Consider the following 27938-nt stretch of genomic DNA (forward strand, 5'->3'; position numbering starts at 1 on the left):
CGATTGAACTTTCATTGTGTTGATGAAAATTGTGTGCATTTTATTATTTATTTATTTGACCTTTATTTAACCAGGAAGTCCCTTAAGATTGAGATTAAGATTAATTTAGAGGGAGACCAGTTTTCTAACTAAATAGGTTGCATGGTTAATGTTTATTAATTGTAATTCATTGAAAGCTGTTAAGTGTAGTATAAAAGTAAGGCCTATAATCAGTTGTATTATTTATAGTTAAAATAAGATATTACTAAATACATTTTATTTGTATTTCGTTTGTTTGATTTGAGACATTTTCTATTGTATTGGCAAGCAAATGGTTAAAAGACTGTCCCAGAAAGCCCCAGAGTGGTGAAGGTGAATGAATGTAGGGAAGGGAAGAGTCTAGAACTTGCTGCTTGCTTGTTTTGGAAGCATACTTCGTTGACATACCAAGCATACATATATGTATGCTTGGTATGTCAACTGTTCCTCATTATAAAGAAAGCTTTGGTTTTCGTGTTAGGTAGTTTGTACTACAACCTGGCGATGGTAGGTTGTGTAAAAAAGGTCTACACAACCAAGAGCAGGCGATGATAGTGAAGTATACAATGTCTAGAAAATGTCACCAGTCAGTGATTCATTATGGTGTGGTGCTGATCAGGACATCAGGGACCATTGGGTCCAACTAAACCTGTTAGCTGTGAGGTAGGTACACAGATGTACGCTATTGTATTCTAAAGTATTTATCTATGCGAGAAAGAAACTAGATCTAGGCGGCAATCAGAAGGGTGACCTGGCTTACATCACACACTGCACCTATTCAACAAAATGTTTGCATGGCAACGTGTGGCTACAATAGGCCAAAGTGTATCCTAGCGTATTAGTTTCCCCTTTCATTCTGCATGAACAAATACAGAATAGAGCCATTCAGAAAGAGACCGAACGCATAAATGTGATCAACTTCGACAATCTTACACTTTATACCACAATGTTACTTTGGCAAAAAAAGAAAGGAAAATAAAAAAAAGTTTGAAAATCACAGGAGATGGACATGCATAAAGATTCAGATAATTCCATACAAAACATTACATGTGAAATCAAAATAAAGAAAATAACAAAATGCCTGATAAATTCATCGGGACGTGGCGGTGATTTATCTGACTATAAGCCAGCCAACTAAGGCTGTTGTCCACAGATTGAGATCAAATCCATGCAACAGAGGTCAACTCTGAACATGACAACCACCCCTGTTCCTCGCATACATCCACACACACCTGATTGTTATCGGGAAAGCTCCCTGCAGCTTATTGGAGCATCGACATCAAGACAACCCACACGCACACTGTTTGGCCTAAAAGCTTCTGAAGTACCAGTCCCTGGGAACAAGCACTAAATGCTGCCAGGTAAGGAGTAATGGCTGCGGGCAGCCAGAGCCCAGTGTACTCCAGCAGGGGTGCAATGAATGGATGGATGCAATAATTTACTGTTGGCCGTGGAATCAATCAAAGGGTAAAGTCCTCGGCGTGATCCCACAGCTAGAAGGTTTCATTGCAGAAGAATGACAGATGAAGTCACTTATACCCAAGCTTCCATGCCACTATGCCCAATCTAATCTAATCTAAACTCTAGCAGTCATTCTCTATTGCAAGATCTCTCAGCACTTCGATTAGGTCTTCAAAAGGCATTATTAAAAGGCTCAGGTGAGTGTGTTCTCTCCAGGGAAAGCCAAACCAAACCTAGAGAGAACCTTCCCCAAACAGCATATTGACGAGTAACAAGACCCACAGGAACAAGAAGGCACATGTTGTCATTTCAAATGAACCAACACCATATTGCAGCCACACATGGAGACACTCGCATGCATGCATGCATGCACACCTTATTCTTCCAATCTAAACATTTACACACCCACGTTCTATTTCTCATTAACAATAACCCCCCTCACCACACCCTTAAGTAATCCAAAAAATCTCTTATCAGGACACTTGATATGAATGAACAAACTCTGACTGGGTGGATTCAAAGTGTAAGTGATCAGGTCTGTGACAGCCCTGCCAGCAGAGTACATTCGGTGGGACTGAGGAGCCACCAGGGCAGGCTCATTCCCGGGCAGGCTCATTCCCGGGCAGGCTGGGAGAGCGCTCCGATTCACACTTAGATAAAGCCAGGGACCCAGAGGAGGGGAGGGGACACGCCGTTCAAGCCCCTCCCCCGAGAAACCCAGAAGACAATTTCCAAAATATATTTTCACCCTTTTTTCACACACAGCTCCTAAAAACAGAATAAGATAATATATTATACTCAAAAACATTTATTGGGCTGAGACGAACAACGCAGCGCCACACACACACACACACACACACACACACACACACACACACACACACACACACACACACACACACACACACACACACACACACACACACACACACACACACACGTGTTGTGAACGAGATTCTGCAGGCTTCCCAGAGACCAGCCGGCTCTTGGGTACAGAGTAAAGCCACAACACATGTTCATGTGTTTAAATGGTTCACTCCTTTATTCCTCAGCAATGTCCAATGTTTATGAGACAAACTCCGCCCCCCCCCCCCCCCCCTACCGCCCCACAAAAAAAATGAAAACAGAAAGTAACTTGACAAAAAGGGTTTGGTGGCTGGTTTCCATAGAAGGTCATGTAAGGCACGTTTGGGTAGGCAGCGGTCAGTGGAGGTGGGCTCAGGGTTTCCCCACTTCAACTGAGACGTAGGTGTACAACGGCCTCTGCTCCTTGTCAACCACATTGTACGTGAGCGAGTTGATGCCGTCCTTGGCCATGTTCTCTCTGGTGTGTGCCAGGCGGTTAAACCTGGAGACACAAAAAGGCATAGGGTTGGCTGGAGTGTCAATGAAAGTCGATTTTTCTAAAGATTGAATTTACAAAATAAGATCTTAATATTAGGTATAACTGAACATTACGGTGTCCTTGTTAGTGTGATCCCACATGGCTACACAGGAGAAATGCAACAATGTGTCACCGCATGTTAATATAGTTATTATGTAATAACGCTATGGTACGGCCCAACCCTAACTCTACACTGTAACTCACCCTTAACAAACTGTTTACCTACATGCTGTTCCATAACGTTATCATTATTAACGGTATCAAGTACATGTCGTTACATTACACAGTACTACACAGACCCATCTGTGGTTGAACGAGTGCTCTTCTGTGTGACCAGAAGCCTGCCATGCATGGTGAGTACAAGACAAATCCTTTAAGATGTTGACCAAGGGCTTGATAAAACAACCCCACCCACCTAACGCCTTAGGAGTACACAGGTTCTGGATTTATTATAGAGTAGGCCCCTTTTTTCGTCTATTTTCGAAAACCGAGGACAGGAAGTGGAAAAAAGGAGAAAGGGAAGCGTCTCACCTCTGGGGGTTGGGCTCGTTCTTCTTGTCCCGGTTGTGTCGAATCATTCTGCATTTCCCCACCGTACCACTGGCCCGAGAGATGGTCATACCCTTCATGGATAACCTGGAGACAAAGACAGACACACACGTTAATGTTTGTGTGCAAGATGAAAAGCACCTACACATGTCTTAAGTCTTTAAACTTTGGCCCTTTTACATTTACATTTACATTGAGGGCATTTAGCAGACGCTTTTATCCAAAGTGACTTACAATAAGTACATTTGTCATAAGAAGTGAAACAATATATCGCCGTCGGTACAGTAAAGATGTTCATAGAACCAAGTGCAAGTACTAACAATCGCCAGGCCAACCCCATTCCCCGTTACAGCAGTGATAGCTAGCTACTGCAGATGCTACACAATTAAGTACATGGTACACAAGATGCATATGCTACACAATTAAGTACATTGTACACAATTAAGTACAATGAATGAATACAACGTGCATTAAGTGCGTTCATTAAGTACCAGGACGTACACAGACAATAGTACAACAGATAGAGATAGAGGGTAAAGGGACTGCAGGGTTGCCAACTTTTGTTTTTTGGCCGGAGTGAGACTGAGTGTTGGATTGGACAGGATTGTTGACGGGGGGGGGGGGGGGGGGGGGGTGGGGGGGGTGGGTACGGGCGATTTAGCACTTGTCCGAAGCGCCAAGGCCATTTGGCCTTCCTGTTCACATTTAAGGGCATTTAAGGGCACAAAGGCCACATGACAGGGCACAAAGGCTGTTTGGTTAAATTACGCTGGTTTTACCTTTCAGATTAATACCTTAACATTCTCAAGACCAAGAAACATTAATTATGTATTAAAACATTTGTTTTAATTTAAAAACATTGAAAAACATATATTGTAAAACATTGCATTTAGAGAGAGAGTGAGAGAGAGGCTGAAACAGTGTGCAAAGCCTGGCCATAGAAGTGAGAAGTTACAGACAATAGAAAGACAACAGCCACCACTGTGACCTAAACACAGAAGTATCAGAGATACACTTTCTCCTGACACAGTGCAGTGCATAATATATTAGAAAAATAAATATATTAGAAAGAACCTTTTTGGAAAATGACAAATTAACCTGTTTTGAAAAGATGGCAAAAGCACCTATTTTAAAAAGATGGCAAAATGAATCTCCTGCCTAAGAGTAAAGAATAGCAATAGTGTTTCTTAAACGTATCCGTTAAGTTCAGCCATAACCCACATAAGTCATGTATTATATGAAAACCACTTAGCAAGAAAAAAAAAAAAAAAAAGTAGCTTTGTAGACGCGTGTGTCGTTGTGGGATGCTTCATTAAATTAGAGTTGCCTACAACGGATGTCGACAAAGTCTTTGCTCCTGGACATAATGTTCACTTTACATTAGGGCCAGGCGATAAATCAAATTTTGATCGCGATTTCGATTTCAGAGTGAAACGATCACCAAACTAATATAATCGAGTTGAAACTATTATTATTATTATTTTAAATAGAAATTGCAGAACAACTGGATTCATATCTGGACTTTATTTTCTATTTGACCATTATGTGTATTTTTTTAAGGGGAAATTTCAAAGTTCTCATTTACAAAGTTTTTTTTGGAGAGAAATTATAAATGAATGCATCATGTTTTCAAACTCAAAAATAATCGTTTGATTAATCGAGATTTCAATATTGACCAAAATAATCGTGATTATGATTTTTTCCATAATCGAGCAGCCCTACTTTACATGCACGTTCTTGCCTTTGACCTCAATGAATTTGAAGTAGTGCTTATATTGGATTGCTTCAGACTCGCCATTTCTACTGCTTCATCGAATCTGTTTGGTGTTTGTGTGTGCGTGTGGCACGCGTATCTTGGCTTGTGTGTAAAAACACTGGCTCCGATTGGCTACCATGAAACACGACTCTGCCTTAGCCAATCATAATCGCTTATCTCTTTGTTAAACCACCCGGTCTCCTCACTATCAGTTTGGGTGGAGCCAGGGGTGCGTTCGGATTACGCAGTTTATTCAATCAATTCATGGTAACGCACCGCATTTAACTGTCATTAACGGTAACGTTGTTGTAACGACGGAAAAAGTAATTAATTAGATTACCCCGTTACTGAAAAAATAACGGCGTTATTTTAAACTGCGTTATTACACTGCTGAGGAGGCTGGTTGACGTTCTTCTTTCATGTGATGTTGATACTTCACCTGCGCGGCTCGCAAAGTTGCACAAGTTCTATTTTGGAACAATCACAGCAAAGCAATCGCTCTGATCCACAGACACGGGACTAGCCTACTGTGTGCACTAAATGGCCGTAATTCCATAAAAGCCCACAACGCATCACTAGCGTTGTTTACACTGTAACTTTGACAGGGGAACAAAGTAGCCTGGCTCCGCCCGCCTCCATACTTCCACTAAATTTTCATTTCCCTTCAGTACAACATCTGGGTCTGCGGTATGTTTGTGGGTTTTCTCAGCCAAATCTCTGGCTGGGCCAATCAGCGAACAGAGAGAGTGGCTAAGAACATTGACGTTGAGGTCGTGCGCTGGTTTGAGTCGTAGTCAAACATCAGCGATTGGTTATGGCAGATCCAGTGGCACTGGGCAGATCCAGTAGTTTTAAACTCCAACAGACACCCGCCTTCAAGTGAGTTAACGTTTGTCAATGGAGAGTGGCCAGACTCTCTGTGCAAATTAAATGAAGTACGAGATTCTGGTAGGACCAGGCTAGGCACAAAGGCCACCTTGGCCGTAAATTGAAATTTTTTTCACAGGGCATCAAGGCCAAAGTGCGGGGCAATGACCATCATGGCTGTCGTGATGCTGTCAATTGATGCTGAAAGCGTGAGTGTCACGCCAGATGCGGGAAAGTTGGCAACCCTGGGACTGAATGGCTATGCAGAGTCTAGGTGAAGTCTGAACTAGGGCTGCAACGATTCGTCGACATTGTCGACAAAAATCGATAATATAAATTGTCGCCAGACGTGTTTTTCCAACGGAGTGAGGCATCTCACTTCATTACAATCTCTGCCGAGAGTCGCACATGCGCAATAGCGTCTCTGCCGAGTTAAGTAGTAAAGTTTGGGAGCATTTTAGCCTGGATACGGCGAATAAAAAATATTACTTTCAAGGTTTGCAAAGCAGACCTTGCGTATCACGGCAGCACCTCGGTGATGCAACATTTAAAGAGAAACGGAGTCTGACTCGCCTCGGTAAGATTAAAGTAACATTAAAGCCAATACGTTTATCTCGATTATACGATTATCTCGGTGGATAACCGCGCCCGCGGTGTGGAAACCGTGTGCTTAAATCCTTCCCAGCGCTTCATCCGAGCAGTGTTTGTAATAACGCCGTTTAAAACAACGGCGTTAGGTAACGCCGTTATTTTTTCAGTAACGGGGTAATCTAACTAATTCATTTTTCCGTCGTTACAACGCCATTACTGTTACTGACAGTTTAATGCGGTGCGTTACTATGAATTGATTGAATAAACTGTGTAATCCGAACGCACCCCTGGCTGCACACACAAACTGATAGTGAGGAGACCGGGTTTAACAAAGAGATAAGCGATTATGATTGGCTAAGGCAGAGTCGTGTTTCATGGTAGCCAATCGGAGCCAATGTTTTCACACACAAGCCAGGATAGCCAGGATACGCGTGCCACCCGCACACACAAACACCAAACAGAGTCGAAGAAGCAGCAGAGATAGCGAGTCCGGAGAAATCCGATGAAAAGTTGGCATTTTCAAGGTGGAGATATAAGCACTACTTCAAATTCATTGAGGTCAAAGGCAAGAATGTGCATGTAAAGTGAACATTATGTCCAGGAGCAAAGACTTTGTCGACATCCATTGTAAGCAACTCTAATTTAATGAAGCATCCCACAACGACACACGCATCTACAAAGCTACTTTTTTTTTTTTTTTTTTACAGTAACGCAAATAATTACTTATTATAGAGTAATTCAGTTACCAACTCAGTTATATATATATTGAATAAAAGATGCATTTTTCATTGAAGTACCCATCTTTCTTGTGTTTATTATAATTTGCCACATAATTAAAGCAACCTCATGCTAAATTTAAGAAATTTTTTATAATTATCAGATTAGTCGACTAATAGTTTCAATAGTCAGTGACTAGTCGACTATTAAAATAGTCGTTAGTTGCAGCCCTACTCTGAACAGGTGAGTTTTGAGTCTTTTGCGGATTATGATGATGAGGGCAGCAATAAAATAACCGGCTGTCAACCCTGACGCAGGCAATTAAGACCCTGACAGACCAATAAGACCCTGGCCTACACCATTAAGACCCTGACGCAGACCATAACCGGCTCTTGAGTGGTTTCATTCCTATCTTGCAGATAGAAGTTTTTCTGTTGCTATAGGTAAAGCCTCTTCCTCTCACGCCCCACTCTCTTGTGGAGTTCCTCAGGGGTCGATCTTAGGTCCCTTGCTCTTTTCAATTTATATGCTTCTTTTGGGGGATATCATTCATAAACACAATGTCCAGTTCCAATGTTATGCAGACGACACCCAGCTCTATGTCCCACTAGACAGTGTTTCCCACAGACCAGGTAACAATGTGTGGTGCCCCCCTGCAGGGTTGGCAACTTTTGGTTTTTGGCCGGAGTGAGACTCTGTAGAATTGTATAATGCTTACATTATAACAGGATATAACATTATAACTTATAACTTATAACATTATAAATTGGATATTGCGGGCGGGAGTTGGATTGCGGGCGGACGGGATTGTTCGCACGCAATGATGTGGTCGGCTGATATTGAAACAAAAATATTACAGGAAAGGCAAAACTTATTTAAAACATTTTTAATGATCTCTTGGTTAACATATTTCCATTCTTCCTAGTATTTTGATGTATATATATATATATGTATGTACTGTATGTATGTATGTATGTATATATGTACGTACTGTATGTACGTACTGTATGTATGTATGTACTGTATGTATGTATGCATGCATGCAGTGTTTCCCACAGACCAGGTAGCAATGTGTGGTGCCCCCCTGCAGGGATGGCAACTTTTGGTTTTTGGACGGAGTGAGACTCTGTAGAATTTTATGATGCTTACATAACATATAACATACATATAACAGGGTGGGGGGGGGGGGGGGGGTGTTGGATTGCGGGCGGACGGGATTATTGTGTTGGATTGCGGGCGGGCGGGATTGTTGACGGGGGGAAGGGTTGGTACGGGTTGGCGAGATATTTATAATAAATATCTCGCAGCCTTGCTTTCAGACTTGCAGACATGTCCACTTCCTCCATAGTGTATTGCAGTTTAACTCTGCGTGTCTCCAGCCAATCCTAAACTCTCCACAATGGTCACTCCCACTCACCTTTGTTACCTTTGTATTCACTACCCACAATGCAAACGTTTCCCTATAAGAATCTTGTTCACCCATTGTCTCACTGAATGTATCCTTGGTAACTTTGCTGCCTTTACTTTCCCATGATCATGCTCTAATATTCAATCAAATATTTCTGTAGCCGACGTGTCCTAAAAATACGTTTCTCTTCATCAGATACCAGTGTTTCCCATACATAGACCAATGTGTGGCGCAGCGCGACAGATTCAACAACGAGCGCCCCCCCCGGTCAACAAACAGGCCAGCCCGTAATCGCCCCCCCCCGTCAACAATCCCGTCCGCCCACAACCCAACTCCCCCCCTCAACAATTCCACCCATGGTTATAATGTAAGCATTATAAGCAGTGGCGGTTTTAGGCACGGGTGAAAAACCAGACACACAAGAAAAAAATTATCCGCGCATTTTCTATTACCCCCCCCCCCCCCCCCCGTCAACAACTCTGAACAACAAACTGAATGTCTGAACCAATCCCCACACATCCTGGTGATGATTTGCATATTGGAACACAACAACACAGACAAAGTAAATAGTGTTGACAGTGTATGGCGTATCGTTTGCCTTAGTGTGACTACTTTGGGCAAATTTAACTTGCAAGCACAGCTCAGGGTGAGACTCAGTAATAATTCAGTGCGCGAAGCAGAGTTCGTATTGCGGAGATCTTCCGTCAACGTCACAGTATCAGATAACAAAACCCTGACACCTTGTCTGTTGAGGACCGGGGCCAACAGTATAGCAACACAGACATGACCTTGTGTAAATGGTAAAGCCATTTATCATTTACACAAAATCCCCATTGACTGATGAGATAAATAAAATAAATCCAGCATAACAAATACATGTATTCAACAACTTGAAACTGAAGGGGTGATTGGCTGGTTTTTAATATGGCACGCTTGGTTATGACCTAATGATCTAGGTATGTACAAAACAACATTCACGGCAAAATAGTCATGCGACATGGCCCCATGCCCATGAGAGTGCCAGTCATTGCTGCAGGTCTTTTGTTGGGCACACAACAAATGCCGCTTTTCCACCGACAGTACCAGCTCAACTCGACTCGGTTTGGTTCCAGGCACGTCGCGTTTCCATCTAAAAAAGTACCTCTTCAATGTGGGCGGGTCGTAGAAAAGAACCTCTCCACCATGGGCGGGTCGTCATTAGGTTTTTAATCACGGGAGACGAGATTCCCGGGAAATCTGAATCTGATCAAGACTATGTCCTGATTCCCGGGAAAGGTTATGATGGGAAATAAAATAAAATAAAAAGCGCAATGACTGCGCGTCTATTGTTGTCATACGGTAACGTTGATGGAGGTACTAGGTACCAGGTACTTTTTTTGCCAATGAAAAAGGCGAGGCGAGTCGAGCTGGTACTGTCGGTGGAAAAGCAGCAAAACTGGTTTTACAGCATTGGTCCACAATGACTATGAGAGAGAAATTCCAGGACACACACAGAGACAGAGACAGACTGACTTGCTGATTGAGAGAGATACAGGCAGAAAGACGGAGATTAAAAAAAATGACAATATATGTGAACACCCTTTCCACCATTTGTTCTTAGAGATATCATAATGACAACGTAGGAATTCAGACATTGTGGTTATCAGAAATGTTGGCAGGCTAACCAAAATCTTTGGCAGTTAAACGTAAGACGTAAAAAAAAAATATATAATATCCTCATCTAATGGAAATGCTGACAGTAATCTAGCAAAACTGTACCAGTTCTTTATCACCAAGACTCCAGATCCGTCAAGAACAATTGGCTATATCAATAACCCTCTCTCTCTCATAAATAAGTCTTTATAAGTATCCTTATTTGTATTATCTTCATTGTATAACCGTCACTTTGAGACCGTAACTTGTGCTTAAGGACTTTGCTAATAAAGTTAACTTGACTAAGCTCTTTGCGTCTCTCCTCTTCTCGATGAGGTATGAGTAGTAGGAGTACTTAGTATTAGTATTACCTGTTGTAGATGTCATCGTCTTCACCTCCCCAGCCCCAGTAGCTGTTGGGGAAGCCATTGATTTTCAGGAACTGCTCCTTGCTCATGGCTGACACGCCCCCAAAGAATTGCCAGTATGGTAACCTACGGCAACCGGGCGAGAGAAGGTCACATTGGGATGGTTTAAGTGGGGAGCAGAGAAAAATCTAAGCAGCCGAGCTTCCGTCCACTAGCTTAAGAACAATGTGATCAGAGGCCAAAACTAAACAAATATTGAAGCCAGCACACTTGGTTTCATAGCAGCAGATGTGTACTCAAACACAAACTCAAAGAATGTAGGTCACTCTTGTTCGAGCAAGGGTGAACAGCCAATAGCAAACTAGAAAAGGGTTCTTTTCTCATTTTTGCAGGCACTCAATAAAAAGGAATTATAGAGAGAAACTCAGGGGGTGTGGTAAGTATTTTACAAAGAATTTCCAGTTTGAATTTCCAAGTCTCCATGTGTGAGTGTGAGTGTGTCTGTGTGTGAAACAGGAAAACAACAGCCCAGAGAATGTAGGACTTTCAGAGGCCTCAGACTTCCTGTTTCGTTGTCATGTGACTATCATGATTTCCTGTGTTGTGTGTCACTGGCAGGAGGCCAGTGGGGGGGGGTTATGCCATGCCGCGTCTCTGGCGTGGGGTGCCTTCAAGCATTAAATGAACTCGTGGAACACGTGGAAGAATTTATTTGTGTGGCTTGTCTGGCCTGGCATGTACACCCTAGGCCAAGAACATGACCACGCTGAACACTACCGTATTGTATTTTGTTTGATATATTTATTAGGGAAATTTATCTAGGGAAATAGGCTTGGTATTCTTGGCGTTGTTGAAAATACAAACTCATGTAATCTGCTTTACTTTAATCCTGGGTATCTGCAGGTTGCAACCAGTTCAATTTCTTAATACAGCTTTCACGGCCCAACGGTTTATAGGTTAATGACCGTCCCTCAACCTGGAATTCTCTTATGAGCTCAACGCCCTTGACGTTGTTAAGGGCAGCAAGCAAGCGTGTCGGTTTGGACACCCTTAATAGCACAGATAACATCCATGATATGATTAATCTGATAGGAATCCAGTTAAGTTAGCTAGTGGGTAGTAAAAGAAAGCCTAGTGCCGCTACTAGTGCCGGTGGTCCATATCCGTCAAATCTGAACCTCTGGCTTTTGCTGCACTGAACAACGTTGTGGACACTGAGCTGTCACTCAAAGCTGTCCTTTCTTTTCAGGACTACAAATACAGCTGTTCTGGAGTCCAGCATTTTCATTGGTTGTTCCACCTCAGCTCCTTGATGCTTCCGCACACTCACATGCACTCTTATGCCCCTGCATATTAGCTTACTCCGTTCACTGTCTGGTTAGTTGCCACTGTGGCAATTGGTCACTTATTTTGTTTCATCAGCCTCGTCCAACTGTTGCCATATTTGGCCTTATGTGTTGGTTAAGACTTACTTCAGCTTTGGTTGTTCCTGTAGGAAGCTGGTAGGGGTTAATGGTCTTATTATGGTCTTATTTGGTTGCCCCATTTGTTCCTGTTTTTGTTGTGTTATGGAACTAGGCTTACCTATTGTATTTCTGTTGAGCTGCAAGAGATTTTGTTTTAAGGTTTTAAGTCTGTTATGTTTATTTATTTTTTATTTTTTATAAACCATCAGGCTCATCATGATGGTTTATAGCTTTCCTGACCCGTTTCGGCTTCATCTATGATTGCCGTAATGATTAACCCTTTCTTTACTCGTGAAACCCAGTGTCTGCATTATTTAGAGTGAGCTTTATCCCTGTCCATCCCCTAGAGTAGACTACACCCGTCCACCTACCCCGTCTAGCCCCTAGACTACACCCGTCCACCTACCCCGTCTAGCCCCTAGACTACACCCGTCCACCTACCCCGTCTAGCCCCTAGACTACACCCGTCTTCCTACCCCGTCTAGCCCCTAGACTACACCCGTCCACCTACCCCGTCTAGCCCCTAGACTACACCCGTCCACCTACCCCGTCTAGCCCCTAGACTACACCCGTCCACCTACCCCGTCTAGCCCCTAGACTACACCCGTCCACCTACCCCGTCTAGCCCCTAGACTACACCCGTCCACCTACCCCGTCTAGCCCCTAGACTACACCCGTCCACCTACCCCGTCTAGCCCCTAGACTACACCCGTCCACCTACCCCTTCTGTCCCTTAGACCAGAGGGTTGTAACGGGGACCAACAAGAAAGAGGAGGCCGAGAACTCCCTACTTGAAGCCGAACTTGTCCATGGAGACGGAGAGGTGGCGTGGCTGGTCGAAGCACTTGTAGGTGTTGCGGTCGTCCATAGGGATGAGGTCGACGTCGCTGAAGACAAAGCAGCCGTAGTCGTAGTCCTTCAGGGCCTCCATGTAGCCCACGTTGAGCAGCTTGGCACGGTTGAACGTCTCCGTTCCTCCCTGTTTTTTTAAGCAATAAAAAACTGTTGGTCGCAGAGAGACAGAAAATAACTGATGAGCGTGCATTTCATTATATATAATGAAAATACTAGTTATCCGTTTTAAATTAAATTTCTGGAAAACATTATATAAAAATATATATATTTTGAATTGACATTCTTTAAATAATCTTGCGACACACACACACACACACACACACACACACACACACACACACACACACACACACACACACACACACACACACACACACACACACACACACACACACACACACACACACACACACACACACTTTGAGTTGTAACACCAAGGTTACACTAGAGCTACAAAGTGAATGTTATCTCTTATCACTCTTCTACTCACTACTCACACATACATTGTTACCAGCATGACTCACTCACTCAATTAGTTAACAATAGCAGTAGTTCCTCTATTGTAAAAACATCATTCACTGGTTTATCAGTTTAGCCTTTTAGTTTTATAACTACTATAAAACTACTACTACTATAACAACGTTATATCTAGAGCCAGTCCGGTCGACTGTAAAATATATGGACATAGCAACTGTGACGTCACCCTAGACCTGGGCAATAAAACAATAAATGATTGTATTGTGATTGATTGATCAATATCAACATAAAACAAAGTTCAATATATATCGATAAGAGACTGGACCACCGAATCTAGCAGCTGGGTTTGTTACACAAACACGGTTCTATACTTATTTACAATATTTGTGTTGTCAATATGAGTGTTTTTCATTGTTGTATCGACAATGGAGTATTTATCAATGAAGAATAGTGGAAGGTCATATTAAGTATTAAACATAAGTGTTTAAATCCAGCATGGTAATTCCTAGTCTTTTTAGGTAATTCAAATTATCAATATCGATCAATATGAACAAGTTATATCATGATATGTCTTTTAGCCATATCGCCCAGGACTAGGGATGGGTCAGAATATTCGATTATTCGTTCCCGAGGGTCAAAGCCGATTTTTAACATTTGGACCATTAACATTTTTTTCCCATTCAAATAAACAAGAATTAACGGACGGAACTAATGTTGGTTCTGTAGCACTATTAGTTGATTTTATTATTATTAATCATGTACAGAAAAACTATATACACAATACACAAGCATAAATATTAATATATATATGAATACCACACAAACACTGATCACTGTTAAAGTTGTTTTTTTTGCGTTTAAGATATTAAGTGATTTCTTGCCGATGATCCATGGCTGCCTTTGTGAATGTCGGCACACATCGAATAATCGATTATTCGTTCATACCACCCACTGATTATTCGACCATGGAAAATTAGAGTTATTCACATCCCTACCCAGGACTGGTCACCCATTGGTTCCAGACAACCATGAGTTATTCACGTCCCTGCCCAGGACTGGTCACCCATTGGTTTCCAGACAACCATGAGTTATTCACATCCCTACCCAGGACTGGTCACCATTGGTTTCCAGACAACCATGAGTTATTCACGTCCCTGCCCAGGACTGGTCACCCATTGGTTTCCAGACAACCATGGCTGAATATTTCCAGCTATTGGCTCCGCCGTTGCTTGAGATTTTTGCACCCAGCAGCAGAAACAACATTGGGCACATTGACGGAGGAAATTTAATGGCCAACTCGCAATTGCCTAATCGCCAAAACTCATTTTCAATCCTTGAATGATTTTTTTTCTAAAAGGGAATAAAACGGATACACTGGATCTAGAAAAATACAAAATAAAACAGAACGACGCACAATACGTATTCCCTTTGTATTACGAGAATGAAACTTTCACTGTAACTTTCATTTTCCCCATTGACCTAGAAGGGTGGTGGTTCTTTCTGCATCAAACCACTGAACCACCTACACGCTATTGGAGAAGGCTAAACATGTAGTCTCACATGTTGGACTACATATTAGTCGCTTCCGCCAGAGCTTCACACAAAGGCAGTCATGGCAGTAGCATGGTCCATCCTGATGGCTCTCTTAGACAGCTAATCCTCTTTAATTATTATCAGTCAGCAGCCAAACTCATTAAACGCTCCTCTTGATTGTTGTATCCGAGCCATACAAGTTAAAGAGTTGTAGGAAAAAGTCGGGGAAAGTATGTAGAACACTGATTTCCACCTCAACGTAATGTTAGAATTATTGGTAGGTTTACACCTCAACTTTGCACAACCAAATTTTTGCGGGAAATCTTTTCAAAGCTCATTTGCTACATACCCACCCCACACATTGGTGGGGTGAGTATGTAGGTGGGGGATAGGGGGGGCACAACAATTCTGCACCTGGTCAGGCAGTAGATAGAATATCAACATTTTAAATGACAAAAAGCTCCAGACAAGTCACTGCCTCTTCTGCTCATGTACACTACGTCACCATTTGACTGGCCCTGAAAGCCTGGCTCTGTGCGACCAGGACAAATGTAAACACACATTATCTATCGACAAAGAAGAGATCAGGAGGGACGCCCTGCCATTATAACAATCCAGTAGGCTCCTATTGCACTCCTAACTGTCCCAGGAAGGAGGGACCCCTCTTCTGTGTTCCTTCTCAGTGTTTCTTCCCTCTTGGTTTGGGAAGTTTTTCCTTGACCTTAAGAGGGCCTAGGGTTCATCATAAAAGATGAACAAATAAAGTGGACTTAAAATCGGGATCCGCTGACCTAACTGACCTAACTGTCTTATTTATATTCTTTCTTTCAAGATTGAGTGTCTGAAGACGCTGGAACTGCTTCGTCTTCAGTGTCTCTCTGAGAACAGGTGGTGGCAAAGAGGGAGGGAAGTCTTGTCTTCCGAGTACTATTGGATGACTCCAAGGGCAAGCACAGACAACAACGCAGTGTAGTGTTTTCTTTCAGCTACACATAATGGTGGTAACCAGAATAGTTTTACACTGGTTTTACAGTGGTACTATCTATTACAACGGAAAAGCACCTGTTATAGCCCGTGGTCAAGGTGTACACTTTTGTCGTAATGTTGCTGAACCTCATTCAGATCCTAGGACCTGAACATTACTACCTGTAATTGTTGTGACTGCATTCCCCATTGTATCATTTGAGAGACTTTTTTGTTCCCCAAAGAAATTCGCAGTGAATACAAAAAAGAATTCCAGGAACAGTTGGGTTTTGTGCTGTACGATCCAAAGCCAACATTTGAATTTCAATGAGGGTTAGTCAAATATCACAAACTAGCCCTGAGAGGGTCAGGTGAAACACAAAGAGAGAAGAGAGAAAGAAGCCCATATTACCAGTAGGACTCAGGCAACAGGTCCCGCTATTGGTCGAGAGCAAGCAAGGAAGAGGGGCCAACTCCTTCTGCAACACAGCCATTGGCCAAGAACGCCTGACATGCAAAAAGGGTGGCGGTTTGAGCGAGGGAAGTGGGTTGAGAAAAATCAAAAGGAAAAGTGATGAAAGATGATGAATGAGGGAGAGAAGGACATAAAGAGGAAGGATGACATGAGAAAAAGAGAGAACAGTGAGTCATCTGCAAATGCATAAGAACAAACCAGTTAGCAAGTACACACACAGTGGATCAATTCCCACACATGAAGCATGCACCAGCCGCAAACATTTTCTAAAGAGTGCTAAACATCTTTTACCACAGTGAAATTAAGTTTCCTATATTTAATGGTGTCATATTTGATGTTTCTTTCTCCAAAAAGCCCCCTTCAGGGGGAATGTCAAAGTGAATACCTGGGAGTACAGTGTTTCCCACAGACCAGGTAGCAATGTGTGGTGCCCCCCTGCAGGGTTGGGGGGGATTATTGTGTTGGATTGCGGACGGGATTGTTGTGTTGGATTGCGGGCGGACGGGATTGTTGACGGTATTTATACTTAAAAATCGTGTTCAAATAAAAAAAGAGGAATCAATTTGTGGCGCTCGTTGTAGAATCTGTGGCGCTGCGCCACACATTGGTCTATGTATGGGAAACACTGGAGTAGTGCATGTCGTCTCTTTGAACGCATCCACAACCAAGTATCAACCCAATCCCTCAGCATACGTTTAAACCTCAGCTAAATCCCAAGCAACATGTCTGACATGATCTGAGTATACCAGACCTACTTTTCATTTGCGACGTTAAAAGGCGCCTCAAACGCACACAAGACATTAGGGGGGGGAAATATAATAGATTCTTCAATGCATCGCGATTCTCTCTAGAATGATTGTCTCGATGCAGATAAGTTAATAATTAGAATATATATTTTTTTCAAATATATATATATTTTTATTTTTTTTTCTGCTGCATAGTGCTACAGAAAACTCCTTTCTGCCTATGTGTTCTCTGCACAGAGAACAAACTTGATCTAATATCAAATATGAGACAAGGTAATTCATCTGTTGATTGTCTTTAATTATCATCACATAAGTAGGAAGTGATTAGCAAACTCAGATTTATAAATATTTTTGAAAATCACGCATAGAAATGGATCGAGATGCATCAATAATCATTTTAGAATTGAAGACCTCTGAATCGGAATCGAATCGTGAGGTGCCAATAGATTCCCACCCCTACAAAACATGTTTCAATCGGTGCAGTGGTTTTCTTGGCTATGGGCCTTGATCACAGTGAGGACAACACAAGCCTGATAACACCAGTGAGTATCAGAGGCACGAAGGGACAAGTCCCAGCTCGCCCCCTCAGACTTCCTGCATGCCTTTCATGAGAAACACTTCTGCACCAAGACTTTGATAACTTAGCAATAACAACATGATAATTATTTGCTAATGCTACCTAGCGAGCTGTTGAAATATAAAAAGATGGATTAACGTTCTCTGTGAACAATAAGAAGTGTATTGATTGTCCTAGCTGTTACTTGCTTTCAGGTTTGGAAAGTTTATTGCAAACCTTGGAACTATTTACACAGCCAAAGGTCAACATGATTATTTACTTAAGTATTAAAATCTTTCTGAAAGCAGATGCAGATGCAAATAAGTAGGAGAGAAAGCCAGTTGAGTTGAACATTGAACTAGACAAGCCCAGGCGAGAAAGCAAGTTGAGTTGAATATTGAACTAGACTAAATGTAAACAGTTCTATTTAATGCTAGAATAACCTACGGCAGACAGAAGCTACAGTTCTGTGGGCCCTCTATGGCTTTTTTCCCATTACATAGTTCTGGCTACCTGCTTTTGGTGCCAGGCGCTTCGTTTTCCAGTACCCCTAATGTCAAGGTCGTAATAGTGACACATGAAACTGCGGTGATGTCATCTTTAATGCGACACACCGTAATCTTAGAGGTTACTACAGGAATGGTTTGCTTGATTCTTGGTATGTGACTGTTTCTTTAAAAGATTGGGAGGTTTGGGCTGGATGTCCCATATCATGCAGTGAGTGTGCATTGCGGTAATGATTCTCCCATGAGTCATCAGTACTCAGGGAGCGTTTTAACGTCTACTTCTAGTATCACCTCAGATCACTTGGCACCTTGACGGAGGCACTAAAAAAGACTGGTAGAGTCGGTTTTAGCTGCTACTATGCTGTGGAAAAGAGCCATTATAAGGCAGAACATTACTACATTACTAAGATAAATACGTGGGGCAGTCAGAGACTTTGGAATCCTCTGCCCCAGGAGATAACAGCAGGCAGAATCAAACCATTTTCACCAGTTTTTATCTTTATCTTTTATCTTATTCTCCTGATTCTTTTTCCTTAACATACTGAACATATTGGGTAGCCGTGGCCTGCTGGTTAGGGCTTTGAAACCCAAGGGTTGCCGGCTCGATCCTGACCCAGTAGGAAAGATGTGGTCGGGGGAAGTGGTTGAGCACTGCTCTCCCATGGCCACATCCACGGCTGAAGTGCCCTTGAGCAAGGCACCCAACCCCTCACTGCTCCCCGAGCGCCGTAACTGTAGCGGCTCACTGCTCCGGGTCAGTGTGTGCTTCACCTCACTGTGTGTTCACTGTGTGTTCACTGTGTTGTTTCACTAATTGACGGATGGGATAAATGCAGAGACCAAATTTTAAAAAAAGCTGATTTACATTTACATAATATACAAGATAAAAAATACTTAATTGCTGCACTGATTTCCCAATCTGTTCTTAGTCAGAGAATGCTGCTTGACTTAATAAAACTGAATAGTCAACACCAGGGTATTTATGGGCCTGGTGTATGGCGTTAATCATCTAGATAGATTGCTTGAGCTGCAGTTTAAATTTAAATGAAATTTTCTTTTATGATTTCTTGGCAAAGCATAACGTTTGTTTTCATTTTGCATCCAGAGTTGAAACTTGAGATACAGCTCTGGGAGTTCTGTGTCTGATTGGATCTTAAACTCCATCTAAACATTGTAAATACTAATGTCTCTCAGTAAAAGGTAAGCTACATTTAAGTCAACAATGTATAGCCTGTTTAATTGATCTCCTACACTATCCCCATGTTTGTGTTTTTGATATTTTCTAGGTTCGCTCAACAACAAAAAAAAGTAAAGTAGTCAACACATAATCAAACATTAGTTAGTTGAAACCACTGAAGAATCTATACCCTCAAAGGACAAGGCTGCTCCCTGCTAGTTCATCTGCTTTATGCAAAACTAACAGCTACTCCGCTGCTTCAATAGAAGATCAGGGAGAGTGATTTCCTAAATAATGATGTCTCTAAATGACATTGCCGTACCGTTACCTAGTCAAACGATTGCAGTCACAGTTCCTACATGTCAACGTAGTTCGTAGGTCTGAGTTCATGAAGCCATTAATAGCGCTCCTTTCATGGTCATGGATTTCCCAACGTTTTCGCAACGTGTGTTGCGCAAATACAGCCCTGTTCTGCAGCCTATATGAATCCATTTAAAACTATATGCTTCCTTTGCGTTCTGGTTAATTATGTTGTTTAATATCTTTTGTATTGTGATTTTGGCTTAATGTATTCATCCATATTATGCTTTCATCAATATGTTTCCATGTGTCCTATGGTAGATGCTACCATTGATTTAAAGTTGCATGGGCTTGAGTTGTCAAACTGAGTGACATTTGTGAGCTATTACGAAACAAAAAATAAGGATTTGATTAAAGAGGGAAGTCTATATCTTCTGTCGCAACTGGCCTTTTTAATTAGTTTTATTAGATTGCATTTACCATTAAATCAGCCGTGGGCGACTTGAAAGATTAGAACACATGATACGTCGGTCTTTAAAGGGATAGCCCTTATGAAAGGTGGCTCTACTCCACATCGTTTCCAGAGTCAGTTTTTTAATTGAACAGTAATAATGTGTTTTTATGAGTCCCGCCAGATCAGATCGCTGAAGTCACCTCGTAGCAACAAGTGAAACCAAACCCTACGACGCGCTGAGCAACAAGGTTAAATAAAAACAAGACTAACACGACGACAACCGACATCAACGTCATCATTACCGCACAACGCGACCCAAACACACGGGACGTGTTGGTGCAGTTGTGCTTGAGACCCGTGCGGTTCATACCTGATTGATGACGTAGATGCCGTAGTCCAGCTGCTGCCGCTGCAGGATGGGGTGGAGGTAGTGGAGCCAGAACTTGAGGTGCTCATCGCGGTTCCGGAACGGTATGATGATGGCCACCTTCTGCAGGGCGACACAGTCCTTGGGTGTGTAGCGCCCGCCCGGCCTCACGTCCGCGTTGTCCCTCATGACCTGCTCCAGCGAGACCGGGGTTTTGAACTCGACCTGCAGCGGGCCCACTGGACAGAGAGGTGGGGGTCAGAACCGCATCAGCCCGGGCACATGCATGAAAACTTTCCTCTGCATTTGGTCCCTGCATGACGTGAGGACACAATGTAGTGCGTGTGTGTGTGTGTGTGTGTGTGTGTGTGTGTGTGTGTGTGTGTGTGTGTGTGTGTATGTGTGTGTGTGTGTGATCACTTTCTTCCTCACACTCACTTAAAAATATCACCTCATAATTTAAAACAGCAGCAGAAAATTCTACTACTAACATGCAAAAACATTTGGCCTCATGACTGGACATCTTTTGTAGTAGCTCACATTTGAAGGAGATATCATTTTTGTTTGCTTGATGCCATAGCTAATATTCAGTGAGTCCGTGATTCAGTTGTGTGCATTTTGAAATCTGGAGAGTCATGCCCCAAGGATTTCTTGGATCAGAATGATCCAAGCTGACTTCTTAAATAAACATTCTCCGCTTGGCGGTTGTCTGTCTGCTTAATTAGGTTAAAAACACTGTAGTCTAATTGTGAGCTGCTTCAGTGGCGTTGGTATGATTGTAATTGTATACAGTTCAGGAAGCTCCCTGGCTTAAGGAGATCACCCGTCTTCCACCATGGAGGTTCCTACCAATCTCTTCTCACCTGCTGTTTGGCCTCTATCTGCAGCTAAAAGTTCCTTCTCTCAAACCCCTAAAAACTTGTTTTCCATCTTCTCCTCAAGCCCTACACTGCCCTACTTCCCACCTCCCTACTATATAGTGATTTTTGAAAAAAAAAAAAAAATTAGGACAGGTGACATACGCTCATTTCCCCACCAACCCGATATCACCACCTGCCCTACGCCCTTCAGCTATAACTCTAACTTCCTTTTCACCCCTCTCTCCCAATGTACTATCCCTTGTCCTTTTCCACCACTAAACAAACTGCACTGACCCTAGTGACTTTCTTTCTCCTGTCTATTGCTTACGACATCCTACCTTTCCTCACCCATCTAATCAACACCTCTATGACAACCTTATTTTCACTCAAAGCGGCTCTCAGCCTACCTCGACCAGAACAACTTGCTGGACCTTCACCAGTCTGGATTCAAATCAGGCCACTGCTGTCCCAGAGAAACATGACCCTGCCAGAACAGCCTTCCTCTCCTCTGCTGTCATCAGCAAGGTGATTAACCAGCTTGTCCTCTCCATCCTATAAGAACTGGGAATCTCAGGCTTTTCACTCATTCTGTTCGCATTCTTCCTCACGGATTGCACTTGCAGGGTAACCGGGGAAGAATCTGTGTTGGATCCTTGTAGTCCCACTACTGGGGTCCCTCAGGGTTCGGTCCTGGGGCCAGTCCTCTTCTTTCTGTACACCAAATCATTGGGTTCTGATATCACTCGCACCACCCTACCTACCACAGCTATGCAGATGAGCCACAACTAATTCTGTCTTTTTCACAGTCTGAAACCTAGGTAGAAGCACAAATCTCTGGTCGTCTGGCCGACATCTCTCAGTAGATGTTCACACCACCTGATGCTCAATCAGGGCAAGACTGAGCTGCTCTACCTTCCAGGGTATTCCTCTCCCTTCCAAGACCTCTCACTCAAGATCCACAAATCTGTGACGCCTGCGACACAGTTGGCAAATGACGAGTGCGACCCTGGCTGACAAGGTGTCATAAGCTTGCAACATCACTGCGACCACCCACTCCTGAAGATTCATGCTGTGCAACATCAGAAGGATACGACCGTTCCTCAAAGAACGAAGAACAGAAATCCACCAAGGATTTGTTCCAAGCCCTTATCATCTGAAGCATAGACTACTAGTGCAACTCCCTTCTGGCTGGTCTGCCTGCCGGCGCCATTTGTCCTCTGCAGCTCGTCCATGTGATCGCCCGACTGGTCCTTCAACCCAACAGAGCTCTCCCTGCTACTCCCCTCCTCCGCACTGGCTAACGGTGGCTGCTCGCATCAGACTGACGTCACTGGTACTTAGCTGCCGTGCATTGCTCCGGCAAATACTACATCCAGGACAGTCACACCATCCACCCCCCCAGCCCACCGTCTACGCTCCATGACTACCAAACGGATTGCCACTCCCTCACTACGTGACAACCCCAGCAGCCGTTCAACACAATTTTGTTTGCCGTCCTGGCTCCACAATGGTGGAACGAGCGGCCGACTGACAGCAGGATAGCTGGGACCCTGACCCATCTTCTGCCTCACGCTGAAAACTCAGCTGATAAGACTGCATGTTGGTGAATGAAATAAAAATAAATACATGATATAAATCTTCTCTCTTGTTTCTGTATCATAGCACTTGAAGCAGTTGCTTTGCTTATTTTATGAAAAGAAATATGTACTCTTATGTTCTATGACTGACTTTTTGGGTTGTATCTTGTTGAATGCACAAAATATTTTATTTAATATTAGAGCATGATCAAGGGAAGGTACAGGCAGCAAAGTTACCAAGGTTACATTCAGTGAGACAATGGGTGAACACAATTCTTACAGGGAAACATTTGCATTGTGGGTAGTGAATACACAGGTAACAAAGGTGACTGGGAGTGACCATCGTGGAGAGTTTAGGATTGGCAGGAGGGGCCAAGTTAAACTGCAATACACTATGGGGGAAGTGGACATATCTGCAAGTCTGCAAGCAAGGCTGCAACACATTTAAAGGAATCTACACAACAAAGAAGTCAGTCCATTGGCATGGCCTGAGTATCAGACTTTGTGGCTACAGTGGGAATGCAAATGTGAACTATCTTAACATCTCTCTCTTAAAGAGGAAGGGAGGTATCTTTAGGTCCAAGGAGAATTTAAACAGTTCCTTTTAGATTGACTAGTAATTATATAAACAAGGTTAATGTAATGTTGATAATTAGGGTGCCAAGCACACAGTGCAAAGGCAACCTATTGTAATCGTTAGTTTTATTATTATTATCCCGCCAAGTTTGACTTACACAGCCTAAACTGCTTGCACGCTTTTTATGAAACTTACTACAGCTGTAGAGGCTGAGTCAAGATTACCAGAGAGCAAATGTTACACTGATTGGCCCAAAGGTGGCACTATAGCAACAGTCCAAAAATGCAAACTTTGAACAAGCATATCTCGTAAACGCTTTAACTTACAGTCATGAAACTTCGTTCACATATGCATATCCTCATGGTGAACAAATCTGGCTCAAGAACCTATGACTTTCTTCGAAAAGATTTACCGTCATCTTGAATTTTGTTGACTCCTAAAAAGGGTTTAAAACGAGTAAAGACTTACATGCTCATCAACATCAAAATGGACTCCTATGATCTTGAGTCCAATACAAAAGTTGTTCAGAATCAAATTCTAAACAAGATAAAGTCAACATATTTTCAATTAGGGTGTGGCATTGAGATGGGCGTGGCCACTGACTAAAATGACCACAGTTCATAGACGGAATGTTTGATTTGATCTGGACCAACTTAGTGGCTGTTGGGGACCAAAGTTCCAACTGCTCAAGTAAAATGAAGTTGATTTACAAAACAACATGGCCGCCAAAATCATCCAAAATTAACTTAATGCCAAAAAGCAAGGTTAACTTAAAGGGGTAGTTCAGGATTTTGGACATCGGGTCTCATTTCCAAGTGAGCCAGTGTGTTATTTATCATCGTTTAACACTTTTCATTCAGTCCTTCTAGTTTCAGAAATCGCTGGTGCTAGGCTAGCGCAAGTCGAGGGGAACTGCTAGCCTGCCAATAAAAACAGTTTTACCCACTCCCGAGGCAAACCAATTATAATGCCCGACTATAGATGTAAATGTCTGTGTTGATAGAATAGTGTTAGAAATAAACTGCAGCGGCGGACTGATATTACCTGGAGTGCGCTTCTCTGTTTACCTTCTGCTGTAGTGAATTGGTTGCTACACCGGAGCAAAGTGAAATTCTGCCGCTGCTGAGAAAGTAGTCCCCCATAATGTAATGTGATCATTGCGATACAAGGATAGTTTTATTCACGGCCATCTTGAATTTTGTTAAAAACATTAAATTGCCTAAGGATCCCAGGTTTTTTGACTTTGACAAAAATCCTTTAGCCCATATCATCTATGGACAATGTCTTCAATCTGACATAAAGATTAGTCTGTACAATAAATTTTAAAGCACCCATGAGCCATTGACTTCTAAAAGGGGTGTGGCTTAAACCGCGAAAAGACTTAAATGCTCATATCAACATCAAATTGGACTCCTATGATCTTGACTCCAATACAAAAGTTGTTCAGAATCAAATTCTGAACAAGACAAAGTCAACATATTTTCAAATAGGGCGACTTAGTGGCTGTTGGGGACCAAAGTTTCAACTGCTCAAGTGAAATGAAGTTGATTGACAAAACAACATGGCCGCCAGTGGCTAAAAATCGTCCAAATTTAACTTAATGCCAAAAAGCAAGGTTAACTTAAAGCAATCATCATCATCATTGTATCTATATCGGGCTATAGGGAGCGCTATAACAATTAACTGAAAATCCTATGCTCAATGTTAGGTGACTAAAGGCGGGGTTAACTTGAGTCAATCATCACACAAACTTAGTGTACTTAAAGAATAGGTCACGGTTAACCTGGCTAAATCCATATGGTTCATCCATATAGGACCATAGGGGGTGCTACAGCAATTCATTGACGACTTTAAAGAATCATAACTCCTCAGCCATTTGACTTACAGTCATGAAAGCCTATCACCAGATCTAAGCTGAGGCTATTCCATAACTGTCAGTTATGTTATTTTTAAGGTGTGGCAAGGAAATGGTTCCAAGGGATGGTTGATGGTAGCTTCCAAAGAAGTACCTTTACATTCCACCTATGATTTAATTAGCCAAAGGTATTACTTCAGGATTCCTGATGGACAGGTTGGTTGCTCTTAGTAAGCAGAGAACCATTCTGCCCCAGCCATTGCCAATTTAGCCCACAATGATATGTTTTCGCTTGTTTTCTACCTGGTAGGATATTTTAAACTTCAAACTCTCCAACCCAATGTGTTACAACTATCGCTAATCGAAACAGCTATGCAAATCTATATGGTTAGAAACTCCAGAATACGCTGATCATCCTGACCAAATTTTGGATCAGTTTTCCCCAAAAACACTAACCAGTGTTGCAAGATTGGGCTGTTCCCCTCCCAATTGGGCTACTTTTCATCACTTTAGGCAGACATGAAACTTTGTTCATACATGCATATCCTCATGCTGAACAAATATGCCTCAAGAACCTATGAGTTTATTTGGATAGATTTGCGACTATTTTGAACTTTGTTAAAAACACTCAATTCCCTAAGGATCCTAGGTTTTTTGACGTACGGTCATGAAAGTTTGTTCACCCATCACCAGATCCAAGCTGAGGCTATTCCAGCGTTGTCAACTCTTTATGGTCTGCGTCACGGTCTTAATGGTTAGGGTTAGGGTTAGTCTACGGTCTTAATGGTTAGGGTTAGTCTACGGTCTTAATGGTTAGGGTTAGGGTTAGTCTACGGTCTTAATGGTTAGGGTTAGGGTTAGTCTACGGTCTTAATGGTTAGGGTTAGGGTTAGGTTATGGTTAGCCTGTCAGGTCTGGGTTAGTCTGTCAGGATCTTCATGGTCTGCGTCAGGGTTGATGGCCTGTCAGGGTCTTGATGGTTTATTGGTCAGCTTATGCTTGGCACCGTAAAATGCTGCTCGCAGCTTTAATTGTATATTATAGTTATGATTACAATTTCAACAAATACATTCTAATTAAATCACAGAGCATGCCATTCTACCCTATTACATTGTGACTATGATTAAGGGCTATGCCTTTAAAGTGACTTGGCTTGACCAAAAAGTGGGCCAGGGAGAGAACGTCAATAAACATTTTCTTGGGTTATGGAGGGGCTGGGCACTCAGACAGCAACATAACAAAAAAACTCTAAAGCAAAGAGGGTAGTAAGAAGATAAAGGCTCAAACAAACGGGCGGTGGACTGACTTAATTGCGGCCCTTTTAATGCTCTTAATCTTAGACGAATATAATGTTACAAAATAGAAGGGGAAAAAAAGAAATCCGTTTGACACACTCATGTGACGAGGGGGGGTGGGGGAGCTGACTTTGCAAACTCAAGGGCCAAGTTTCCTATGCCATTCTCGATTCAAAGAACATCATGCAACTTAATTACATTAGCGGCGATGAGTGGGGGCTTTACCTAAGAGTGGCGATGTTTCGGGGCATTTCCCAAGCTCAATGGTCTGTTGACTGCTTGCGACAGGTAGTTTATTTGAAGGGATCCCTTGGTTCCTTTGCTGGTTTGTGGTTGAGAGTCCTTTGGTTGTTGAAACGTCATTCGTCGCAGCCGGGTACGGCCGTGCAGTTGAATTCCGTCTGGTAAAAGTTTTTTGAATGAACGCAAGTCGGATGTCGAACGACTTAACGTAAAAAATGAAAACGACTGAAATGTGGAGAAAACATAGCAACACGATCAACTTGCATATTTTGTGAATACCACTAAAATTCACAGGGTCTCTCATCCTTGTGGCAGCGAGACGAGAGACTGAAGGCTCGAGCGCGCTCGGAGGTCGGTGCGCCTTTAAGAGGGAAGTGGGCGTGGCGAGCCGTCGGCGTAACTTCTCTCGTGCTGTAGAGAAACTTGAAGTATCAGCAAAACATACAAAAATACTTAGTAAATACTTTAAAAATCAGCCCGTCAACTTTAAACCCTCAATACACGTTTCTAAAACCGATCGATTATGTATTGCCAAAAAGTGCCCGCGGAGGTGCTCGTCCTTTCCATTCTGTTTCGGTAAATAACAGTTATTTAAAAAATAAATCGGAATAAAAACGGAAGCGACGACATTGGACGAGCCTTCTAAAGTAATCTGCCGTCGACCAAGAAATAATATCACATGAGAAGAGAGTAAAAGTGGCCCAGATGTGCCCTCGGGGTTCGCTCTCTGGTCGATCTGGTGGGCGCTGCGCTGACGAGGGGCTTCTTCCGGGTGTACGAAGGGAAGGGAAGGGCGTCACTACTGGACTGTTGGGCCATGTGTTACACACACACACACACACACACACACACACACACACACACACACACACACACACACACACACACACACACAGCCATACACA

The 27938-nt window shown here is 42.7% G+C and overlaps 1 protein-coding gene across 1 annotated transcript; it reads right to left on the reverse strand.

Annotated features, from left to right (window-relative positions):
- Positions 1-927: 927 nt before the first annotated feature.
- b4galt1l (DP-Gal:betaGlcNAc beta 1,4- galactosyltransferase, polypeptide 1, like) lies at positions 928-27793 on the reverse strand. Its single transcript, XM_084469272.1, has 6 exons — positions 27016-27793; positions 20630-20865; positions 13009-13196; positions 10755-10877; positions 3395-3499; positions 928-2827 (listed from the first exon to the last, which is right to left on the reverse strand). Exons 1-6 carry the CDS (start codon positions 27335-27337, stop codon positions 2698-2700), a joined length of 1104 nt encoding a protein of 367 aa, XP_084325398.1. The 5' UTR covers positions 27338-27793; the 3' UTR covers positions 928-2697.
- Between the last annotated feature and the right edge of the window lie 145 nt (positions 27794-27938).

Source organism: Micromesistius poutassou (assembly GCF_964030765.1).
Source record: "Micromesistius poutassou genome assembly, chromosome: 6".
Taxonomy (NCBI): Eukaryota; Metazoa; Chordata; class Actinopteri; order Gadiformes; family Gadidae; genus Micromesistius; species Micromesistius poutassou.